This window comes from Gopherus flavomarginatus, chromosome 10 (assembly GCF_025201925.1).
Source record: "Gopherus flavomarginatus isolate rGopFla2 chromosome 10, rGopFla2.mat.asm, whole genome shotgun sequence".
NCBI lineage: Eukaryota > Metazoa > Chordata > Testudines > Testudinidae > Gopherus > Gopherus flavomarginatus.
In genome coordinates, this window is record NC_066626.1 from 21459016 (window position 1) to 21485528 (window position 26513).

General features: G+C 42.2%; 1 protein-coding gene across 9 annotated transcripts in view; it reads right to left on the reverse strand.

The window, feature by feature from the left end:
- ABI2 (abl interactor 2) overlaps positions 1-26513 on the reverse strand; it is a 122303-nt gene that overhangs the window by 49087 nt on the left and 46703 nt on the right. For all 9 annotated transcript variants that reach the window (XM_050969601.1, XM_050969600.1, XM_050969596.1 and 6 more), the window contains exon 2: positions 11947-12114. In XM_050969601.1, the coding sequence (XP_050825558.1) occupies positions 11947-12114 (168 nt within the window). The remainder of the gene's footprint in view (positions 1-11946; positions 12115-26513) is intronic.

A 26513-nucleotide genomic window follows, 5' to 3' on the forward strand; every position in this document is an offset into this window, starting at 1 on the left:
AAACCTGAGGTACCGACGGTGTCGGGGAATTATGGCAATGTGGAAATAAGCGTCCTTTAAGTCGAGGGCAGCATACCAATCTCCTGGATCCAGGGAGGGAATAATCGAGGATAGGGAGACCATGCGAACTTGAGCTTTCGTACAAACTTGTTCAGCTGTCGCAAGTCTAGGATGGGTCTCAGGCCCCCTTTCACCTTCGGTATGAGGAAATAATGGGAGTAGAAGCCTTTGTCCCTGAGCTCCCGAGGACTTCCTCCACCGCCCCTGCCTCCAAGAGGAACTTCACTTCTTGACTTAGAAGTTGTTCATGAGATGGGTCCCTGAAGAGGGACGGGGAGGGGGGCTGGTGCAGAGGGAGGGAGGAGAACTGGATAGAATATCCCCTCTCTACCGTGCGGAGCACCCAGCTGTCCAACATGATTCGGGACCAGGCACAGTAGAAGGGGGACAGACGTGATCCAAAGGTAGGGGCAGAAGGATCCAGAGTCTCGACAGGTAGGTCGCCCTCGACCATACCATCAAATAGGGTGTCTAGGCCCCGATGATGGTCTTGATTGACCGGATGCCTGGCCGGAGGGGTGGCGTTGGTGACGTCTCCTGCCATTTCTGCCCCGCCTGCGCCCCAGCTCCTTGCGAGTCTGAGGCTGGTAGGGGCGTGGGGCCATCTGCGGCCTAAACTGCCTGCGCTGGGTCACAGGGGTATGCAAGCCCAGCGAGTGGAGCGTGGACCGCGAGTCTTTTAGACTATGCAGACGCTTGTCCGTCTTTTCTGAAAACAACATCTGCCCCTTGAAGGGGAGGTTTTGAACGGTCTGCTGGACCTCACAGGGCAGGCCCAAGACCTGGAGCCAGGCTCCCTGCCGCATGACCAGGCCTGTGGCCAGGGTGCGTGAGGCTGAGTCCACCACATGCAGGGCAGCCTGGAGAGAGGCTCGGGAGATCAGCTTCCTCTTCTCCACCAGGGCCGAAAACTCTGACCTCGAGTCCTGAGGAAGGAGCTCCATAAACTTCAACATGGCTGAACATGTTATGACCATATTAGCTTACAATTGCCTGTTAGTTGGCAATGCGGAGCTGTAGGCCTGCCGTGGAGTACACTTTTCTGCCAAAGAGGTCGAGTCTTTTAGCGTCCCTGCTCTTTGGTGTTGATCCCTGAAACCCTTGATGCTCCCATTGGGTGGCCGCATCCATCACCAGGGAGTCCGGGGGAGGGGTGGGGTGGGTGTACAAGTGTTCGTGCCCTTTAGAGGGGACGAAATAGCACCGCTCCCTTCTCTTGGCAGTAGGGGCCAGTGAGACTGGCGTTTGCCGTAAGGTGCGGGATGTATCCACTATGGTCTTTATCAACGGGAAAGCCACCCTGGATGGCCCTGAGGCAGCCAGGATGTCTACTACAGGATCCCCGTCCACCTCGATTTCCTCAGCTTGGATTGCGAGGTTCTGAGCTGTTCGCCGCAGCAGTTGTTGGAGGATTCGAGTGTCCTCCAGGGCCGGTGCTGCAGCCATGCCCAAGACCGCTTAGTCCGGGGAGGAAGATGAGGAAATTACATGGATCGGCCCTTCCTATGGTGCGTGCAGTCCTTCGGGGTCCTGCAGCACATGGTATTGTGGTTGCGGGGCCGGTTCTGATTCTAAATGTGGCACTGTGACTGGTACCAGGGTCGCCAGTGAGCGGCTTGGCGTATCGGGCGGTGCCTGCTGAACCCGAACTGTAGCCGCTGCTGGTGCAGCTGCCCGGCTAGGAGTGCTGAACTTGGATACGGCACACCTCTGCCCAGCAACGGTGCCGGTGGAGGAGGCAGCTGCACCAGGGCCACCGATGCCGAGGAGACCGAGGCCGACCTTGATCGAGGACCAAACGCCTGGCCTACCAACTGGTGGTAGGCCCAGGGGGTCCAAAATGGCCACTGCAAGGGCAGATGCCATTGCTGCTGCCACTGTGGGTGACGCTGGTGGTTCGCCCCCGAAACCGATCTCCTGCTCCACGATCAGCTGGAGTGGTAGGAGTCTGCCTCTGAGTCTGAAGTCTCTGAGTCCGAGGACCTGTGGGGGGCAGCACCCGGTGCCGTTGGAGAGCAGTGCTGAGGTGGCGGGGAGCCTCTTATCTGGTCCGGTGCCGCCTTAGAGGCACAGTGCGGGGAGGGAGGCGACAGCATGGCCAGCTTGCCCCTCGATTGTACTGGTGGACGGGCAGCGGTAGGCAACTCCCTACGGTGCGGGTAGGCTGGCGCCAGGAGTCCCATCAAGTCTGAGGCCGCCTTGAATGCCTCTGGTGTCGAAGGGAGGCGCAAGTCTCCGCTGAGGTCCGGGGATCTAGGCCAGTCCGGACTAGACCATCCTCTCTGCGGTGTGGGAGTCGACGGAGTGACCAAGGGCTGTAGCCCAGCCTGTCCGCTTGCACCCGTGGACGGCGTCGGCCTCAGGTCCTGGTGGGGTGACCGTTCCCTCATCGGCTTTCTCTTCTTAGTGGGCACCGGCGACGGTGAGCGGTGCCGCACTGAGGCCAACTTCCTATGACCCGACTCCATCCGGTGCCGGGTTTTAGACAACTTGGGCTGGGCCCTAATCCTGATACCGGTGCTGGGGCGCTCCACACCAAGGAAGACGTGCTGGGGACCGCCTTGGCCGGGTCCGGGTCCGAGGGTAGCCCCAGGGCAGCCTCCATCAGGAGGACTCTAAGTCTTTGAGCTCTGTCTTTGAGAGTTCTCGGGCAGAAGCCTCTGCAGATAGAGCACCAGTCCTTTAGGTGGCTCTCTCCGAGCACCTCAAACAAGCAGAGTGCGGGTCACTCTTCGGCATGAATTTCCCGCAGTCCTTGCAGAGTTTAAAACCGGGGACCCAGGCATGCCGCAGCAGGCAACGAAAACTTGGGGGGGGGACCTCCCAACTACCAAGAACTACATACAATGACCTAAGTAAACTAACTATAACGTAACTATATACACAGACTATACACAAGGATAGGACACTGCTAACTTGCAATGCACAAGAGAAGTTCCAGCTAGCCATGACCAGTGGTAAGAAGGAACTGAGGGGATGGAGGGTCAGCAGGCCCCTTTATAGGGCACTGTAGTGGCGACACTCCAGGGGACGCCAGGGCTGACCCTACGGATGCTGCTAGGGGAAAACCTTCCAGCTGGTGTGCACGCGGCGCGCGCACAGCTACTTTGAATGGACATGAACAACCACTCGAAGAAAAAACAGTTCTTTTCAGATCACCATTTCAGAGTCACAACAAGACAAGGAAGCACTTGAAACCAACATTTTGGTAATTTCACATGAGGAAATTTATACAGTGAAGAAAGTTTCAGCTATGTGGTCTTATACAATCCTATCAAAATTACCCTCATTGCGATTTCTAGTGTCTCCTTTTTGTTACCATTTTAAACATGAATTTAGTGTTTGTGAATGGTAACAGACTGACTTTACGCAGTCAAGAGGAAGAGAAGTGCTCTTTATACAAAGTCTTATGTGCAGCAAGAGTATATGTACTCATTTTCATAGCAACAAATATAACTTCTTAGTGCTTTACACTCTTGTTTACACTGCAGTCAACAAAACTAAGAGCAAACGGGATTCTATTTCATCTTGTGCATCAGAACCATTTTTATTACTTTCCAGTCAATTACACTTATGCAAACTCTTTCAAGAAACAGGGTTGCCCCAGTGTCCCAACAGAGACATTAGCTAAAGACAGTGGACTGCCAATATGTAATAACCTTTATTACTGATAATTTGGCGAGATGAAATAACTCAGTTTGACTCAGAACCCAAGATGGGCTTGAAGGCATGGCAATTAGAATATCTTTTTACTGGTAAACTGAACATATGTGATAAACAAAATCATCACTGGCAACAGTAGGCATGGAACCCAAAAATGCCATTAATACAATGACTTTTCAGAGCAGATACACAATTTTCATTCAATTTTAGCAAGACTTTCTTCAGTGCTATAATTCTATTCCAATGTTCATGGGAGGGAAAATACTGAACCTAAAAACAGCAAATCATTTGTCTTTCCATGCCAGAAGAAAGACAGGAAGTAATGGATGTGGTTTAATTAGGATTCTGTTTTATTCACTTAAAATATTGGAGAGTACCCAGCAACAAATTGTACAGTGGAAGGAGTCGGGTCGGCTCCCTGCTGTTCTAGATATAGGAGGCCCCAAACTCCCCTACTCAGCATCTTGAAGGGATGCTTTCCTTCAAATCCTTTTCCAATCCATTTGATCCAACAACCGCATCCCTTCTATACCAACTACTAATCATATTCAGCAAATCATAACTTTTCCAATGACAACTTAGAATTTGTCCCTAATCAGCAATTTCAGGCTACCATCAACATTGTTTTGTGAACTTCTCCAAAGGTCTATTGACTGTGGGCCACTGCTTTCAATTGTCAGATGGTAAATATCTGGGCAGAATTTAGGAACAGTCACTATTAATCTTTTGATAAGCAATTAAAGATGACTCCGAGAAAATCAGAGCAGCTTCAGAAAACAGCATTTGCTAAAGAACACATTTAAGGCATTAAGTATACGTTCCAACCTATTCTTCCATCCGTAACTCTCTAGGCAAGTCTGAAATGCCAATATTCAATATGTAATTTGGCAAAATATTGTATCAGTCAGTACTGGAAAGGGGTTACACTCATAATGAGTGCATTAGATAATTTCTGAGCAGTCACCAATTTTCTGCCACCTCTTACATTAAAAATATCTTCAAAATCCTGTAAGAGGAATCTCTCAGATTATTAAATTGGCCTTCTAAAAGATTTACTATTTATTGACAAATTTCAGAAGTGAAATTGCAAAAGGAGCCCTCAATGCTTCCAAATTGGATTTCTGAAAAAACATAAGATTCCATACAATTCTAACTTGGACTTGCAACTATTCTCAGAGTATGTGTCTAGTAGACTTTTAAAAACTTGATTGGAGACAAAAATCACTAAGTTCAACACCACTGACAAATGGTTTTGGAAAGAAATGGATCTTATAAAATACTTATTCACCAGGAGTTAAACATTCAGAGCACTAGGCAGAAATCATGTCGCGTCAACACCCACCGGGGGTCTTCGTGATGCTTTGTTTTAAACAAACAATTGGATTCCCCTGGTCCGCACAGATTTTAACTCCAAAATCTTGTCCCTTTAAAACTGGCTTGTTGCTTTAACATAGCAGTCCCTGTTTACATCTGGCAAGTTCACAAACTTGACAAACTGATTTTTTAGAAGATAGTTGCCTAGACTCAAGATTTATATTTTAACTAATATCAGTAACAGCAGTTGTGATGGCATTGTTAAGATGCTGAAATTCATCCCATTCCATAAATTGGTAATACATAGTTCCAGTTCTGGAAAGTTATACAATTGTGCTGGCACTTTTGGAGCTGGCTGTTTGTTCCCATAGCTTGTGATAAGAGACAACTAACTAACAGTGGTTCCAAACTTTTCCTGACAGAATAATGCATGGGGTGGGGGGTTCCAATGGAGGCTATATTGGGCTGGCTCACACATACTCTTGCAGCTTTGCTAGGTGCCATGGGAGCTGTGGATAGACGCTCAAGACTTTGGGTTGCTCTGGGGGCCCTGCAGTTCTGTATACATCACAAGCCACCCATTGGGTATGGTGTTGGAGGGAGAGGGATATAAAAGGAGGGCGACAAGGGAAGTGATCAAGAACGAAGCACTATTTTCACTCTACCCCAGCCACCTGGATTAATCTCCGGCTCACCCAGCAGAAAACAATGAAAGGAACATTTACTTTGTGTGAGGTCTCGGTTAGTGCTGTGCCCATCCCAACTACTGCTACTTCTTGAGCTCTTTATGACAACACAACAGGAGTATCTTGATTTATGACATTACAATTGACAGATGGCAATTTAAAAACTGGCCTAGTATACAAAGAATTATTTATTACAAAACCTTACAAAATCACCCCTTCAGCCACTTTGGCAAGTTTTCAGGCTCCAATATTAGTTTTGAGAATTCTGAAGCCATCAATGTTCTGTTTGTGAACTTGAACAACTAAAATAAATGTGGTATTTAGATATGTTTAAAATTATAAATTGATGTTTATATAATAAATGTTTTTAGGGTTTTAAGCTTTCTGCCTACTAGTAAACACTATACAAGTAAAAACCATGACCTAATTATGAGAAAGGGATGCTTTCCTGATTAGGGACCTATAACCTGAAATACTCAAATTACTTTGTCAACTTTAATCTCAGTGCTCAGATTAAGTTTGCACTCTTATGGTATCACTGTTTCTCACGAAAGCACTGAAAATGTCCTTCACATGAAATGCTAGTCTCAACAAAAGGAGCACATATTTAAAAAGATGCCAAAAACTCTGAAAAAATATTTTTAGCTACATTTTGTTATACAAATGCAGCACTGAAAATGTTGGCAGATATACTTCCGTTAGCCTTTAGCCTTCTGATAGGCACTGGTAATTTTGCACTTCTTTGTAATAACAAAGCATTTTGCACTTGTACTAGCGGCGACAAAATAAACTCACATTTCAATTAATATAAATGTCATGTATTCTCAGAAAGAAACAGACAATTGGAAATGTGATGGCATTCCTAAAAAAAGCTGCTTTATATAAACTACAGGACACAAATATAACAAGCTTTTCACATATGCAGCATACAAAACTGATCAGCCTGGACAAAATAATACTTTCCACTTCTACAATGCCTGCTGTATAAAGATCTCAAAACTCTTCACAAATATTAATTAATATATTTATTTTTTACAGATCTGGAAACTATCACAAATTAATTGACCACAGGAAGCCTGTGACAGAAGAAACAGAACCCAGACTTTCCAGCTTTTAGCCTCTCTCTTAACCACAAGGCTTGCAAGATTTGTCATCTACTACCCCGAAGACTAAACCTGCTACCCTGGGATGAAAAATACCTGGCTGCCATACGTCTTGCAATTTAAAGCACTGTTCTCGGCACACTATATAACGACAACATATCTAACTGCATTCTGTTAAGCACATTTAAGAAAGTGGAACCTACTATGTCTCACCTTTGTTACTTTCTTTCCCTTCCTGGTTTCACTCCTCTCTTTTCTTTCCTATAACAGACTATGTCTTCAGTGTCAGCTTCCATTTTAACTTCTCTCCATTCATCCCCATTTCTCTCCTATCTCCCAATCTCTACTTTCTTCTCCCACGCTTCCCCCGTCAATCTTTCTAAATACCACACTAGCCTATTTTAACTTGCATCAATCACTTCCTTCATCCAGGACAGGAAATTTTACCAAACTTCTAATAGCCCGAGAACTATACCTATTAGTCAAAAATTGATACAAAATATAGTGCCCACCATTGTCCAGCAGAAATGCCTAGCTGAGAAACCAACCACCTCCTCCCCCAGCTACTGGAAACGCCAGGATGCTGGAATTTCTGCCAGGGTGCTGTCCCAAAATCCCGCTCAAAGGGTTTCATATCCTTTTCTATCAATCACAAGCCAGTAGGTCTCTGATAAATCTGTAGCATGGACTGAACCCATTCTGGTGGCTGAAAGGAAGCAGCATTTTTGTCAGTTACACTGTAGCTCACTGGTTCTGAATAGCACAGGTTTTACTCGGCTGCCAACAAAGCTACAAGCAGTGGCAAGCTACCTGCAGATTTAAGACTTTGTGGACAGAGAGGGAAAGTGATGCACGTTTGTGAGATAAACTTCATAAGCACAAGGGGTAAACACAACATTTTTTAAAACAGAAGCTGAAAGCTTGTAGAAGTTTATGATACTCAACCTGGGAAAGCTCAATGATCTAGTGGCTTTCTCAAGTCCTGCTTAACCACAAGGCCTATGTCACTTATGAATCCAACTTTACTTTCACGTTTCGAAACCAGACGAAATTGTTTATTTCATGTCATTTTAATTATATGCAAATATTAAAATTAAATACATAACTGATGTCTTGACCAAGCAACATCTTACTTTGGCAACACTACTGGAAAAACAGGTCTTAAGATTCTTCTTTCCCACAGAAAGTTGTATGATCTTTCTATTACCTTGCAACATTAAGTGTTGACTTGAATTACTTTTGTAAACAACACTAAAATATCAAGCACATATAGACTTGGGGTATGTCTACACTACAGGATTATTCTGATTTTACATAAACCGGTTTTGTAAAACAGATTGTATAAAGTCGAGTGCACGCGGCCACACTAAGCACATTAATTCGGTAGTGCATGTCCGTGGTCCGAGGCTAGCGTCGATTTCTGGAGCGCTGCACTGTGGGTAGCTATCCCGTAGCTATCCCATAGTTCCCACAGTCTCCCCTGCCCATTGGAATTCTGGGTTGAGAGCCCAATGCATGATGGGGCAAAAACAGTGTCACGAGTGATTCTGGGTAAATGTCGTCACTCATTCCTTCCTCCGTGAAAGCAATGACAGACAATCATTTCGCGCTCTTTTTCCCTGGATTGCCCTGGCAGACGCCATAGCATGGCAACCATGGAGCCCGTTTTGCCTTTGTCACTATCACCATATGTGTACTGGATGCCGCTGACAGAGGCGGTACTGCAGCGCTACACAGCAGCATTCATTTGCCTTTGCAAGATAGCAGAGACAGTTATCAGTTGCTCTGTACCATCTGCCATGCCATTGTAAATTGGCGATGAGATGACGGTTATCAGTCGTTCTGTATCGTCTGCTGCTGTCATGGGTACCCCTGGCTGAGGTCGGCCGGGGGCACAAAGGCAAAAATGGGAATGACTCCCCAAGTCAATCCCTCCTTTATGGCATCTAAAAATAGAGTCAGTCCTGCCTAGAATATGGTGGTACAAGTGTACTACAGAACTGGTGTTCCAGAGAGCACAGCCGCTTCGTGTCAGATCCCGCAGAAATGATGAGCTACATGCCATTCTAGGGGGTGCCCCTGCAACAATCCCACCCGTTGCTTCCCTGCTCCCCCAACCCTCCTGGGCTACCGTTGCAGTGTCCCCCCATTTGTGTGATAAAGTAATAAAGAATGCAGGAATAAGAAACACTGACTTGTTAGTGAGACAAAATGAGGGGGAGGCAGTCTCCAGCTGCTATGATAGTCCAGGCAGGACATTAAACAGTGCAGGGGAGAGGAGCGCAGCATCCTGCTGCTATGATAGTCCAGGCAGTACATAATCTTTTCTTTACACATGAAGAGGAGGAGGCTGATGGAGCTCAGCCCCCAGTTGCTATGATGAAGACGATTACCAGCCGTTCTGTACCATCTACTGGGAATGACCGGGAGTCATTCCTATTTTTACCCAGGCGCCCCCAGCTGAGCTCACCTGAGGCCAGCCAGGAGCACTCATGGGATGATGATGACGATGGATAGCAGTCATATTGTACCGTCTTCCACTGGGGAGGGGAGAGGATACTACTGTTCACTGCCGCAGCATCGCGTCTACCAGCAGCATGCAGTAGACATAGGGTAACATTGAAAAAAGTCAAGAAACGATTTTTTTCCCTTTTCTTTCACGGGGGGGGGGGGGGGAGAAGGGGTAAATTAATGAGCTATACCGTGAATCACCCCGGACAATGTGTTTGACCCTACGGGCATTGGGAGCTCAGCCAAGAATGCAAATACTTTTCGGAGACTACTGGGGACTGTGGGATAGCTGGACTCCTCAGTCCCCCCTCCCTCCCTCCATGAGCGTCCATTTGATTCTTTGGCTTTCCGTTACACTTGTCACGCAGCACTGTGCTGTGGACTCTGTATCATAGCCTGGAAACATTTTTCAAATGCTTTGGCATTTCGTCTTCTGTAACGGAGCTCTGACAGAACAGATTTGTCTCCCCATACAGTGGTCAGATCCAGTATCTCCCGCACGGTCCATGCTGGAGCTCTTTTTGGATTTGGGACTGCATCGCCACCTGTGCTGATCAGAGCTCCATCTTGGGAAAATAGGAAATGAAATTCAAAAGTTCGTGGGGCTTTTCCTGTCTACTTGGCCACTGCATCCGAGTTCAGATTGCTGTCCAGAGCGGTCACAATGGTGCACTGTGGGATACCACCCAGAGGCCAATAACATTGATTTGCGGCCACTCTAACCCTAATCCGATATGGTAATATCGATTTCAGTGCTACTCCTCTTGTCGGGGAGGAGTACAGAAACCAGTTTAAAGAGCCCTTCATATCGATATAAAGGACCTCGTTGTGTGGACGGGTGCAGCGTTAAATCGGTTTAATGCTGCTAAAATCGGTTTAAACGCGTACTGTAGACCAGGCCTTGCAGGGGGAAAAAGGGAAACCTGAAAGAGTTGATACTATCAGGAACCTAAGCTGTGCCCATTTCACAGGAAAATACTCTACTCTGAGTGCTTTTCAACATCAACTCCTGTACTTCATTTGGTAAGTAAGTAAATAGATTTTTTTCAAATACCTGGTTTTATATTTTACTTTACAGCTTAATTATATAATTATTTGAATTTACCATGTCCCATAATCAATGTCAAGAGAAAACTAAATTAAAACACAGTAAATTCAAAACGGACAACAGGAAATGCTACTTTACTCATCAACAGGTAGAAACTACTGTTACAAACAGCAAGATTCAAAACAGAACAGAAAAAGTAACATCTCTATTTACACTAGCTAAATATAAATTATAGAGACTATCAAATCTCATACTTCAGGGTATCTGTAAATTGCCGTATATACTCGATACATAAGCCGGTTCGTTTATAAGCTGACCTCCCGAGATGGATAAGTAAAAATCGAAAATTTTTATGACCCATTCATAAGTCGACCCTATAATTCAGGGGTCAGCAAACTTTGGCTTTCGGGATAAGCCACTGGTGGGCCGAGATAAGTTTGTTTACCTTGAGTATCTGCAGGCATGGAGGTAAACCTAAGTAAACAAAAAGTGTCCCAGCATACCAGCTGCTTACCCTGACGGGCTGGGACAGCAACTGGTGGGAAAATGTTTTTTTGGAGGGAGAAGCTGGGGGTCAGAGTAGTAACCCCTGTGACCACCCCCCACCATGACCATACCCCTAGCCCAGGACCCCCACACTCTCCCCATCCCATCCCTTCCCACCTTAACTGAGGAGGGCCAGGGAGGATGTCTCTGGCCTGGCTGGAGCTACTCCAGCAGGCTGGGCAGCACAGCCACAGCCTGCTCCAGCAGACCAGACCGGGAGGCATAGCCTCAGCATGTTCCAGGGGGCTGGGCCGGGTGGCACAGCCGCAGGGTGCTCTGGCGAGCCAGGAGGTGCGTCCACAGCCTGATCTGGGAGGCGGGGCCAAGCAACACAGCTGCAGTCTGCCAGCCCTAGAACTATGGGGAGAGCAGCATGGCCAGAAGTGGAGAGACTCTGGCCCCGCCTCTTCTCTTCTGGCTCTGTTAGCTGTGCTGCCTCTCCTCCTTGCTTCCTCTGTTGCGGGGAGGGGCTGTGTCCCGCCTCTCCCTCTCTGTATCCGTTCATAAGCCAACCTCCTTCTCTGGTGCTTCCCTTTTTAACTAAAAAAATTCAGCTTATGAACAAGTATATATGGTAATTACCAAATAAGGGTTGGAGATATATGTCCCAAGGAACAGCATTGTTCATTTTGCCAGATGCCTTATGGGATTGTTTGCCTCCATGTGAAATATGGACTAGACACCACTGACAGACAGCCACGTTGGGATAGTTCAATGATCCATCTAATATGCTATTCTATTTACATTTTTTAAGATAATAAAAATTAAACAAAATGCATATGTAGTATAAAGGCAAAAAAATCTGATAAACTACATTAATAATAAAGTGATATTATATTAATAATCTAAGTCAAACATGTGAGTCAGGTGCAGTAGGATGCCCCACTGTTTTAATGCCAATCGTCTTTTCTTATCCACACCATGCAGCATAACATCAGATAAACCAAACCCTTGTTGTATCTCCTGTATGATTTCAGTAACACATACTGGATGATATAAGTAAAAACTGTCTCACTTGAGAAATATGGTTGATTGAAGATTCCATGCGCCGAAGCTGGGATGCCTGGATATCCAGCATTTGGAGAACATTGTTGGCCAAAGTGTTGATCAGATAAGCTACACTTGCTAAGGACTGGGTTGTGTAGGCTTTGGTTTCTTCTAAGGCTCGCTGTTTATCTGCTGACTAAAAGCAGGAAAAAAACACATTTATTAAAAGAAACTGACAGACATGAAGGTTTGTCATATGAATTGCATTTGCATAACTCTTAAAGGACACGAATTTCTACAATTCTACCAAATCAAGTCTAACTCATTATATATTAAAACTACTATTTTTCTTCACCTAAAACTCTTAATTACCCAAAAAAGATTAAGTAACGGTTCTAGTCAAACAGAGTTTCTTGTTTTTGAAAAGAAAGGAAAATTTTTGAAGTTGTTATATAATATCCTGTCTCAAGAAGACTTTGAAATACACTAGTACCACTACTAATGCTTAATTCGCTTTTACACATGGGCTTGGCAGGATTCGGTTTAAATTGACAGATGTCAGCAAATGTCAATTTCAGCTGATACACTAAAATGGACAAGAACATGTCCATCAGCAACAGTCATCAAAGTGCAGCCCCAATCCACCCGCTCTATGCACCTTGCGCCTCCAGGGATTGGATGTCACAGGCCCTGGAGGAGCACACAAAGTCCTCTGAAGCCCCACTGTCATGGGAGCGACTGAGCAGGGCTGTGACAGCAGAGCTGCAGAGGGTTCCCTGCACAGCCACAGGGCTGATGATACTGAATCCCTGCAAGTCCAAGTTGCAGCGGAAGTTTCGGTCCTGGCAGGACAGAGCAGAGATCTCAACCAGGACTGAGGAGGAGGATGGCTGCAGAGGAGGTCACCTTGCTGCTGAATGGTCTCCCCGGTGTCTAGGAGTTTGTCCACCTGGCAGTCCTGGCCAGGGCATTTGCTCTGCCAAGCCAGGACTGCAGCCTTCCCTGCACTTTGTGCCTGAAGAGTGCTGCAGCACAGGGTGACATCACTGCGATAACTCCCACCCTTAATTTCATGCATCTGTGAAAATTAGAATTGTTAAAAATCAGGGGAAATTTTAAAATAAAAAATAACATCAATCATCAAAATTGCAACAAAATAAAAATCCAATTACATAAGAACATAAGAATGGCCATACTGGGTGACAGCAAAGATCCATCTAGCCCAGTATCCTCTCTACCAACAGTGGCCAATGCCAGGTGCCCCAGAGTGAGTGAATCTAACAGGTAATGATCAAGTGATCTCTCTCCTGCCATCCATCTCCACCCTCTGACAAACAGAGGCTAGGGACACCATTCCTTACTCATCCTGGCTAATGGCCATTAATGGACGTAACCTCTATGAATTTATCCAGTTCTCTTTTAAACGCTGTTACAGTCCCAGCCTTCACAACCTCCTCAGGTAGGAGTTCCACAAGTTGACTGTGCACTGTGTGAAGAAGAACTTCCTTTTATTTGTTTTAAACCTGCTACCTATTAATTTCATTTGATGACCGCTAGTTCTTGTATTATGGGAACAAGTGAATAACTTTTCCTTATTCACTTTCTCCACACCACTCATGAGTTTATATACCTCTATCATATTCCCCCTTAGTCTCCTCTTTTCCAAGCCGAAAAGTCCTATCCTCTTTAATTTCTCCTCATGTGGGACTTGTTCCAAAGCCCTAATCATTTTAGTTGCCCTTCTCTGAACCTTTTCTAGTGCCAGTATATCTTTTCTGAGATGAGGAGACCACATCTGTACTCAGTATTCAAGATGTTAACATACCATCGATACAAGATACTCTCCGTCTTATTCTCTACCCCCTTTTTAATGATTCCTAACATCCTGTTTGCTTTTTTGACTGCCACAGCACACTGCGTGGACATCTTCAGAGAACTGTCCACGATGACTCCAAGATCTGTTTCCTGATTCGTTGTAGCTAAATTACCCTCATCGTATTGTATGTTTAGTTGGGGTTATTTTTATCAATGTGCATTACTTTACTTTTATCCACATTAAATTTCATTTACCATTTTGTTGCCAAATCACTTAGTTTTGTGAGATCTTTTTGAAGTTCTTCACAGTCTGCTTTGGTCTTAACTATCTTGAGCAGTTTAGTATCATCTGCAAACTTTGCCACCTCACTTTTTACCCTTTTCTCCTGATCATTTATGAATGAGTTGAATAGGATTGGTCCTAGGACTGACCCTTGGGGAACACCACTAGCTACCCCTCTCCATTCTGAGAATTTACGATTTATTCCTACACTTTGTTCCCTGTCTTTTAACCAGTTCTCAGTCCATGAAAGGACCTTCCCTTTTATCTCATGACAGCTTAATTTACGTAAGAGCCTTTGGTGAGGGACCTTGTCAAAGGCTTTCTGGAAATCTAAGTACACTAAGTCCACTGGATCCCCCTTGTCCACATGTTTCTTGACCCCTTCAAAGAACTCTAATAGATTAGTAAGACATGATTTCCCTTTACAGAAACCATGTAGACTTTTGCCCAACAATTTATGTTCTTCTGTGTGTCTGACAATTTTATTCTTTACTATTGTTTCAACTAAATTTGCCCGGTACTGACATTAGACTTACCAGTCTGTAATTGCGGGGATCACCTCTAGAGCCCTTTTTAAATATTGGCACTACATTAGCTATCTTCCAGTCATTGGGTACAGAAGCTGATGTAAAGGACAGGTTACAAACCATTGTTAATAGTTCCACAACTTCACATTTTAATTCTTTCAGAACTCTTGGATGAATGCCATCTGGTCCCGGTGACTTGTTCCTGCTAAGTTTGTCAATTAATTCCGAAATCTCCTCTAGTGACACTTCAATCTGTGACAATTCCTCAGATTCATCACCTACAAAAGCCGGCTCAGGTTTGGGAATCTCCCTAAAATCCTCAGCCATGAAGACTTCAGTAAAGAATCCATTTAGTTTCTCCACAGTGACTTTATCATCTTTAAGCACTCCTTTTGTATCCCAGTCATCCAGGGGCCCCACTGGCTGTTTAGTAGGCTTCCTGCTTCTGATGTACTTAAACATTTTGTTATTACCTTTTGAGTTTTTGGCTAGCCATTCTTCAAACTCCTCTTTGGCTTTTCTTATTATATTTTTACACTTAATTTGGCAGTGTTTATGCTCCTTTCTATTTACCTCACTAGGATTTGACTTCCACTTTTTAAAAGATGCCTTTTTGCCTTTCACTGCTTCTTTTACATGGTTGTTAAGCCACAGTGGCTCTTTTTTAGTTCTTTTACTGTGTTTTTTAATTTGGGATATATATTTAAATTGGGCCTCTATTCAGGTGTCTTTGAAAAGCATCCATGCAGCTTGCAGAGATTTCACTTTAGTAACTGTACCTTCTAATTTCTGTTTAACTAATCCCCTCATTTTTGCATAGTTCCCCTTTCTGAAATTAAATGCCACAGTGTTGGGCTGTTGAGATGTTTTTCCCACCACAGAGATGTTAAATTCTGCCATGCCTACTTCTAAAGTGCTTTTCATCAGTAGATCTCAAAGCACTCACCTGTACTTAAAACATAAAATTTTCACAATATTTTTAAATTCATGATTGTTCATTTATCCATTTACACATGCAAAATGGTCATTACAGAATTGCAATACTCCTCGCTCAACTTTGTGTGCTTTAATTAGATCTTGCAGTAAATGCTTGAAATAATCTGCCAAATAGAATATTCAATTATTCAAACCTCAATGGGCTTAAATGGGCTTTAAAAATGGGCTTTAAAATGGAAGTGAGTTTTCACAATGGATGAACTGTAATTGTTTTCCTAAAATGGTAGCAAAAATATCACTATACTAGAAAAATCACTTTAAAATGATTCAATTAGTAGTACATTTTATAAAAAACCTTAATACTCCTACAAGTTTGAATACAGGCAGTCGTCAGTTCCTGAAAAATCGTCTTAAGTCGAAATGTTGTAACTTGATTTTTCCATAGGAACAATGTCTGATCGAGCGCTGTAAAGTCGAAACTGATGTCAAAGTCAAAACTGACATCAGAAAGTTGAAACAGGATGTCAATTTATAAACGTCATATGTGCCGTTCGTCGTAACTTGAATGTTGTTAAGTTGAGGACTGCTTGTACTCTTCACTCTCCCTTTTTAATCAGTTCTCACTTTCTTCAACTTTCAGTCAACTGGACATGAAAATTTGACACCAAAAATATTTAGAGATCCCAAACCAGCAGATTGCCATTTAAAAATGAAACACAGGCACAGACATTTTAAAACAAATTTAGAATTAATAATTTGCTAAGAAGTCAAACCCTCAGGGTTCTGCTTTTCCCCTGGAACAGCAGAGGACATCACAAACACCTTCATTAGTTCAAGGAACACAGTTAAAAGCATTGTTTAAGATATGAGAAATGCCAACTGTTGCAAGAGAAATAAATCTGAGATTCTGAACTCTAGTCTTTCATGTAAACATATGTCAAAAGATAACAGCCTTTGATTAGGTAATGCCTATACTCAGCATAGCCACAAAAACTGCTCTCAGTGCAGGTACCTTGGTTCTACTATGGATTTCAAGTTATTTCTCTTTGTTTGTGCATCAATATCTTAACATAACTGAGAACCAGGACACTGTCTCCATTTGTTTCTACAGCATCCAGCAAAAAAGACCCTTCATTCTGATCAGAGCCTATGGGCACTACAGTGATACAAATTTTAAATACACCTTTACCTCGATATAACGCAACCCAACATAACACGAATTCGGATATAATGCAGTAAAGCAGTGCTTCGGGGGAGGCGGGGCTGCGCACTCCAGTGGATTAAAGCAAGTTTGATATAACGCGATTTCATCTATAACATGGTAAGATTTTTTGGCTCTTGAGGACAGTGTTATATGGAGGTAGAGGTGTAATACTAAAATAATTGACTGCTGCCACAGAAGACACTGAATATTGTACTTCTGTGTTTCATTTCTTCCCCTCCTTAAAGAGATAAGGCAACTCCCATATTTTCATGTATTTATATCTGCTCCTGTATTTTCCACTTCATGCATCTGATGAAGTGGGTTCTAGCCCACAAAAGCTTATGCATAAATAAATTTGTTAGTCTCTAAGATGCCACAAGGACACCTCATTGCTTTTACAAATAGCCTAGTCTCCATGCCCCAATACTAAGCTATATTTAGAATCTAAAGAAGTTTTGCCGCTCACTCTACGTATTTTTCACATAGGTTAACCTTAAAACTTTGACTTGTGCCTTTGATATAGAGATACTAGCCGAATGATTCAGATTCTTATAACGCTACCAAATTGGTAAATGATCTACTTGAGTGCAAATATTTTGTGAAACATTGAATGTAAACTTTGTCTTTCTACTCCAGGAATAATTATTCCCAGGCCTGAAAAATTTTCCTGACACTCACTTGCCTGAGGACTAAATTTGCAAGCCTTCACAAAAAAATACCTATGTCAACATAAATGCAATATTTCAGTCTGTCACCACCCATCCCCCAAAATCAACATAATACATCCTCCTCTCAGTCTTACAAGGTTCCTCTTTGCGCACATACTCAACAATGGCTGTCTACATAGCTCCCTTCTTTCTCCCAGCCTGCTTCCTAGGAAAACGGATGGCAGCTGCTGCTCAACCACACCAACGACTCTATTCCCCAGCTCATGATCAAAAGGGAGAAAACACTGGCTAGACAGTTTTTTGCCCATCTAGCAGCCCTCAGCAACAGCAGGAATTGATTAATGTATTTGACAACTACTATGAACATAAGGTGGTAAAATGCCATGGTAAGATGTCCCCTCCCCAACTTCCCTTCCATTATGACCAGCTGATGGGAAGTGGGTAGAATGCTGTCTCTAGGGCTTTTCACATCCTTTGGCTAGTGTAAGTCTGATGTACTTGAAGATCCACACCAACCCACCTCAAGAGAAAAGGGGAGAGAGAGAGAGAGAGAGAGAGAGAGAGAGAGAGAGAGATCTGTCTCCTTTCCCCACTGTAAAGCCTTGTGGCTGATATGGAGATCCATATTTTTCCCTACTCCATTTCCCTGTGAATGACTTCAGCTCAGTTTTCCCAAGCGCATGAAGCATTACAACTGATAAACAACCAGACAATTTCTCAGCTCAAAAGATTTGCAAATGGCAATAGTGAAACTGTCTGTAATCCTATTAGTTTTATTGCGCAGCATCTTGGCAATTCTATGAACAGAACCAAAAATGGCAATTTGAATCTATACAGAGAACATTCTGGCCAGCTGACATTAGAAATCTCCGAACGCAACAAGGATTTTTAACCATTTCACAATCATTAGCAGCCAAACTTTTTCAGAACAAGAGACAGGCAATTTATCGTTCTAAAAACAGCACAGCCTGTGCTATGATTCTGTTGTTAAAAGAAAAATCTTATTAATCCATTTGACATTCAGGGCCAGCTCTTCAGTTGGTACAGACTGACATAGCTCCACTGAAGTCAGAACTATGCCAATTCATACCAATTGAGGATCTGAAGCCTAGGGTTTGTCTTCACTGTAGCATTAACTCGAATAATAACTCAAGTTCTGCAACCAGTCCAATCCCCTCCATATGCAAAAATCTGTAGCTCGAGATAAATGGTACTTTTAAACTCAAGCAAGATGGCCCATCGACGGAGTCAGTGCTGAAGCTCAACTGCTGGTGACTCTGGAGTAATGAAGTAGTGATGCAACAGACTCAATTACAACAAAGTCATCATCTGCTAACTCAATTACTCTGTGCAGTTGAGATGGTTCAGTGTGATCCCTCTCACTAAGGGCTTGTCTAGCCTTAAAATGCCACAGTAGCATTGCCACAATGATAGCACTTCTGCGTACGTAGTGTCTGCAACGGCAGGAGTGATTTTCCCATTGGTGTGGGTAATCCATCGCCACACCCTGAGAGATGTAGTTATGCCAACTTAATTTTCTACTGTAAACCAGACTTAAGTGGAGCAACTCAAGGCTGATCTACACTGAAAAGTTACACTGGCATTGCTACGTCTCTCAGGTGCGGATAAGTCAACCTAAAGCTATGGCTACACTAGAAAACTTACAATGACGCAGCTATTTTGTGAAATACTGAATGTAAACCTTGTCTTTCTACTCCAGGAATAATTATTCCCAGGCCTGAAAAATTTACAGGCCTGTAAGCTCTCTAGTGTAGCCACTCTAAGCCAATGAGAGAGAGCTCTCCCATTCACTTAATGAATCCATCCCAATGAGCAACAGTAGCTACACTGGCAGGGGAAGCTCTTCCACAACATAGCACTGTCCACAGTGGTGCTTAGGTCGGTGTAACTTGTGTCACAAAGGGGGGTGGCTTATTCACATCCCTGAGCAACCTACATTATACCAATATAAGTGGTAGTATAGACATAACCTAAGTCCCTGTGTAGACAGTGTTAGGTCAATGGTCCATGGAAGAATTCTTCCGTCGAACTAGCTAATGCCTCTTGGGGAGACGGATGACCGATGCTGACGGAAGAATCCCTCCTGTTGACGTAGGCAGCATCTACACTGAAGCACTACAGCGGTACAGCATCTTATGTGTAGACAACCTCAGTGAGTAAACAGTTGCAGTGAAGAAAACTCCTCAACACCAAAATAAAGAAAGCATTTATACATTTTATATTAACATTATCTTGTAACCACTTTTGTAACTACATTAAGTACAGAAATGTTGTAACATAATACATGCATTTTTGCAGGCCATCTGTTAATCACAGTATTTTACTCAGCCTCTGAAATTCTTTGAAAGAAAGCTGCACATATTTTGTTTGGCATAGGAACCTGAAAGCTCAAAATTTTCACATGTACAGTGTAACCTGCAAAATATGCTGCACATGGAAGTTAATTAAAATTGGCATTTGAGCTTACAATTGTCAGCCATCTCTCTGAAAAGCACTATTAATGACAACATTCCAAAATAATTCAATTTATATCTCTCTAATATTTTGTGGATAAATTTGGGTTTCATAAAAGTGATAGAAGCTAGAAGCTTTAGCCTGGGCCAAGTATACTGTGAATCAGCCCTCCAGAAATTTCCGCACACAGCTATATTAAGTACACCTCCATCCTAAACTCAGATTTGTAATGATCAAAAATGGAGAATAGAATGAAACCTAGCCATCTTTTACCTCTGAATGAAATATTCTTTAAACCCAGGTCTCCAGAAGAAAAGGCTATATCTATATCTAACTGTCATGCAACCTTTTCCCCCTTACATCATAGAAATCTAGGACTGGAAAGGACTCGACAGGTCCTCTAGTCCAGTACTCTGCACTAAGTATTGTCCAGACCAGTGGTTTTCAACCTTTTTTCTATATGCAGTCCCCTAACACATTTCAAATTGAGGTGCAGACCACTTTGGAAATTCGATCTGTGGTCCGCAGACCCCTGACATAGAAGTTTTAGACCGAAAACTGACTGAGGCCTGTACGTGGGGTATTCACTTACTTTTCATTGATCAGAAAAACAGAGTCTTTTGTGGGATCTGAAACTTTATTTTCATAATCACGGACCCCTTCGCGGACCCCTTAGACATAGCCTAAAGACCGCCCAGGTGTCCACAGATTAAAAACAACTGTTCTAGACCATCCCTGACAGGTGTTTGTCTAACCTGGTCTTTACAACCTCCAGTGATGGGGATTCCGCAACATCCCTAGGTAATTTGTTGTAGTGCTTAATTACCCTTACAGTTTTTCCTAATATATATAAGGAAGTTTTTCCTAATATATAAATTAAGTCTCACTTGCTATGTAAAGGCATTACTTCTTGTCCTATCCTCCAGGGTTAAGGAGAACTATGTACTTGAAGACTTATTTCCCCACACACACACCAACCCCCAGTCTTCTCTTCTCCAGACATCCTACTTAATTTAAAAACTGTATTAACTGTTGCCGCCATGCTTAAACCTGTCAACTGACTTAAATAACAAATGTTCCCTCATAACTTGCAGTATTACCTAGGTATCCTATATATAAATATAAAGGCTGCTCCAAATACTGAAGTCACATGATTAAGCTATCAGTCAAAAGCAAAGTTTAAGCATAGTCACAGTTATCAGATCATTTCTGATTTTTTTTAATCTTAAACCAGACAGATAACTCTGAAGATTGAGATCCACTGTTTATCCATAAATATGTCAAGTACACAGTATAAACGAATATACTTCAAACTTGACCTACAGGGACCACCTCAAGGGTACAATGGTAATTTAACCTCTATGCTCACCCAAATCCTTTACTCTTCTACCTCTAACGAAGGCACTGACCTGGCTAGATTCAAACTGGAGACAACTACACAATACAAAACAAAGTGATATATATTTTTATTTGTGAGGGGCAATACAGACAGGGCTCCATTATAAACCAGCACAATGGGGATTCTTTATTTAGCGTGCATGCCGATGACCTGCAGCTCTCTGGTTCTCAGATGGAGAAACATAGTTTAGGCAAACTGAATGGTGACACTAATAAGCGTATGTCCTGGATTACATATCATGGGATGGATTGCTGAATACACTGCAACTCTCCCTCATTTAAACTAAAGTTAAAAACAAAAAACAATTAAACTTTATCCTATTTGTGAAAATGATGTACACATGTATACAAATTAGGGCTGTCAATTAATCACAGTTAATGCCTGTGATTAACTGAAAATAAAATTAACATGTTAATTTTTTAATGCATTAATTGCATACCTCTGGGTGGGGAGGGAGGCATCAGCAGCGAGGGAGCTGAAACCCCCCGCTTCATGCCTCAAGCTTGTATTTGAAAATACAGAAAACATCCAAAAATATTTAAATAAATGGTATTCTATTATTGTTTAACAGTACAATTAAAACTACAATTAATAGCAATTTTTTTAATCTCGCAATTAATCACCATTAATTTTTTTAATCACTTGACAGCCCTAATAAAAATCACTAATGTCTATAACACTCTGTGGAGTCTTCTCCTTTATTTATGCAAAATGGAATCATCTGATGACACTGAGCAACTAGTGGTGTCAATATGGAGCTTTAGTTGGAAGTAAGAGTTTCCCGATACCATGTCAAGTGGTTTGGCTATTGCTAAAGCAATTGATGCTAAGTATCCAAAGATCTTTAGTAAACCTATGTTCGCATTGTGACCATGTCCAAGGTTAGAGGCTGTCTTCAGTTGAAGATTGTGTGTGTGCTTTGTACTGTAACATACTGCTTTACAAATGTTGTCTTTGAATAGTGCTGTAACTTGCAACTTTTACAATATATTTAACAGTGTCAGGGACCGTACCGGAAAATTTGACTATCAGTTCAAGTATTTTATTTTCATCCAGAATCAATCTTTCATCTTGAATCAATCATTACCTGGACAGAGATGCAGCAACACTGATTTCAGTCAGTGATGGTGTGAAATATTCTTTTCTGTGTTATGTACATACCCTTTTCAGCTATACTGGAACTGTTCAGATATATATGTTCTGGAACCTTTAGGTTTTGTCATTTCTTCATGCTGGGAGAGTCAGTAGCACACAAAGTGGTCTTACAGCAAGATGGATAGACTGCTCCTCTAGCTGGACAGGAGGAACTTTCTTTTTGAGAGCAGCCACCACTGCAGTTCTGCCCATCTTAACAGTACATATCATACTTCCAGCTGAGACCCATAGTTATGGCCTCATGTGTTACCTTTAAGGTTTTACCATTTAAATTGTGTTGTATTTCAGCTTAATACCTCAGTAACTGATGCTTGTAATTCTGACATTTCAAAAGTATAATGTTAAGTAGATGCTTGAGCATCACAGATGTGTTTCTCATAAGACTCATCTTCAAAGCCTCAAGGAGGTGCAGTTTAGGACTATAGTATTTGATATCTTCTCTCTGTCAGCACTAGCCAATTTACAGGTGACAGTTAGCCTACACAGATAGCGTGTTTAGTGTCTATCCTATTTGTTGCCTTACTTGACAGAATACACAAATGTCATATTCAGTGGTTTTCTGGGGAGTCAAAGTATACACTGAAATTAGATGTCACTGCATAGTTTTAAAGTTCAAGCAGAATGTAAGTGATGTCATGTACCTATTCTTCTGCACAGCACAATAGCATGGCTCACTTTCAGGCATCATTACTAAAAGGATATTAGGAAGTTTTCAACACAGGATCCACTCTCACACATGGGTATGATCAAATGTGGATTCAGAGTCTACTTCAAACCTTCCACATGGTGAGAGACAAATGATAAATTATAAAACAAGGGAAAAAATAGTTGTATTATTCAATCTGACTGTGGCGTTCCTCACAATAGAGAAAAGACAGGACTCAGATGTAATAAATGCAAAGGTGATTATTTAGGGGACAGGCCTAGCAGCTCACTAGCTTTCTGCCAAAGTGAGGAACACAGTTTGCACTACAGTATCACGACACAGGATTTGCATAAGATCTGGTCCAGTTTGCCATTTATACAACATATCTATTATCAACCCCAAAATAAGAGTTTGCAAAACTGTAATTTAATATTAAAAAAATGTAAAGTTTTACAGTTAGTAACAATAGCACTAATGAAACAAAAAATAGGATGCTGTTGGCTGGATAGCTGAAGCGCAGAAAAAGACAGGGGGAGTTGAGAGAAGAAAAGACTAAGTGACCTCTTAAATGAACACATAACAATGTAGTAAGATAGCCAAAACATGGACATTTGCCTACAAATACTGACAGGTGAAATGGCACACAACTCTAGAGAGCAGTGATGAAGCCTGTGAGCCATTGTGTAACAATCACAAGCAATTCCCTATAAAAAGAGAACATAGGAGCAACTGAAATGTTAGAAGGGAAAATAAGGGGTATGATGAAATGAACACAATTTCACTTATACAGCTTAAAGAAACAAAACATGATAGTGCTATAAAAACTGATTCAGAGAGCATTTAAAATAAGATGGAACACATAGCTGAGGTTGACCAAGAACAACAAGGACAAGGACGAGTAAAGTTGCAAAAGTATGAATGAAAAGGACAAACAAAGAAATCTCTTATCAGTAGATTCAACTATACAATGGCACAAAATCACCAAGAGAGATCACAGAGACCTATCAATGGAAATGTTGAAATTAGCTAAAACTCTGGCAAATAATGGATTTTGGTCACTTCCTCCCAAAATGTATTTTTTGTGATGATTCAATCACTGGACATTTTCACAGTAAAGTTAGTCTGAGGTTAAACCAGCTGGAAACTCTGGGCTTCTAAACTGCTAGAGATGAACTGTCAGCTCTGAGTGCCTGATGCGAGCTGTCTCAAATTAAATTTTAAAACATTTGTTTAAATATATTTTGTAGTTGATATGGGCAAGAACAAGTTTTGGAAGGTTATCTGTCAGGTTGTTGCAGTGCGTAAAATGAGTGTAGTTTCTCTCTCTCTTGAGTTTTGGGAAACTTGAAAGGTATTGATGTATAACAAACCGCAGCTAACAATAACCAACATATTTCTTATGGAGAATCACAAATGTAAATGCTCTAATTCAACTCAACACATTTCACAAGTGCCATTATAGGCATATAAAGGGCTGTATGTTAGCACAATAATATTTAGATGTCATGAGTAGAAGCAGAAGTTCAACAGGTCAATATGGGATTAATTGCATTCACAGATGAGGTGCCTGGCATCTGATAATCCCTTTTTCCAACACATACAATGACCTTCCATTAACTCCTACAGACATGGTAAAAACAGGATTTTTAGTAGTGAAACAACAAAACCCATATTTTCTAAACCAAACACTGCAAATCCTTAAGTGAACCCCCCAAAAGAATCTGCAATGAATCTGACTGAGAAGCCACTATTTTCTCTTGATTACTGCACTGGCAAATAGAATTCAAATTTTTACAGAAGTTTCAAGACATATGCAGTGGTCTAGCAGTGGGGTTCTTCTCCGTCTGGGCCTGTGTGAAGCCACACTGCCTCACTACACACCTCTACATCGCCCACAAGGGGGAATTAGCGGGGTGACAGGAGTCTCTAGCTCAGGCCTGTTTTCAGGGGGTGAACAATAAACACAGTTAATTAGCCCAGGCCCTCAGTCAGGGCAATAGGAGTCTAGGGCTCAATCCTGTGGTCAGGGTTGAGCAGCGAACACAGTTAGATGGCCCAAGCCCTGAGCCAGGGCAGGGCAACACAAGTCTAGGGCTTGGGCCTGTGCTCAAGGCAGAGCAGCAAACACAATCAGGGAGCCCTACACTACACAAGGGGTCAGTAACCTTTCAGAAGTGTTGTGCCGAGTCTTCATTTGTTCAGTCTAATTTAAGATTTCACATGCCGGTAATACATTTTAACATTTTTATAAGTCTCTTTCTATACATCTATAATATATAACTAAACTGTTGTTTATGTAAAGTAAATAAGGTTTTCAAAATGTTTAAGAAGCTTCATTTAAAATTAAATTAAAATGCAGAGGCCCCCGACTGGTGACCAGGATATGGGCAGTGTGAGTGCCACTGAAAATCAGCTCACGTGCTGCTTTGGCATGCTTGCCATAGGTTGCCTACCCCTGCACTACAACATATTCAAGCCATTTACTAAGGAGGTTCAAACAAACAGCAACATTCAATAAGCCAAATTTATTAATACACTGAAATGCTGAATATAATGGTGGCAATGGATTCCTTACCCAGCCCTTTCATTTATAAATGCTGACAAATTCCCTGGAATAAGTTACTAGATGCCTATTGAAAAAATCTTTTGAGCAGACAAGGCAGTCTTTTTTAATATAATTCAATATTTTACTGAAGTTTCTTTTACTAGACACAAGGTATTCATTAGCCCAACCATGTATTTTCTGAGGACCTAAGCTACAGAAAATGACAACAGAGAACTGAAAGTCATTAATTCACTAATTATACCAGGATAACCAGAAAATTAGATATCTATTAGAGAAATCAGGGAGCAAATATTTAACAATTTCTGTTTTAAACAGACCATTTTTATTAATGAGGCTTGCTCTGGAATGTCCCCCTCTCTCTCTCACACACACACCCTCTGATGTGTGTGTGAGAAGTCTCAAAGGTACCAAGGATCAGCAGGAAGACAGGAGGCAAGCCAGGGTTGATATGTATTGGCCAGGCACCTAAAATATCCCACATTACAAAGCATCTTCTCTGCCCAGTCAAAAGAGTGAGTAAACTTTTCTGCATTCAATGTCATCTGAAGCATTCTCTCCTGACAAGTCTCTATCTGAGAGCACCTAACTTATTGTTCATTCAAAAATACCACTTCTGTACTTTGATAGGTTAAGTATTGTGTATAAATATGAAGTCACTTGAACCAACTCCTGATATTTTAAGATCCAATAAAGCTCAACAAAAAAGGGGAAACTAGGATTACTGTCAAAATATCATGCTTCTGAATATTCAAAAATTAACCCTAGATATCCCCTTTGTGCGAAAATTGATTGGCATAATTAAATGTGGCCTAAAATATCAAGAATTATTTTATAGCCTTGTAGATTTATGTGCTCATTTATTTTTCCAGGACAGAACACTTCACACTACCACAAACAAACAAAGATAAAACCTAAAAATTT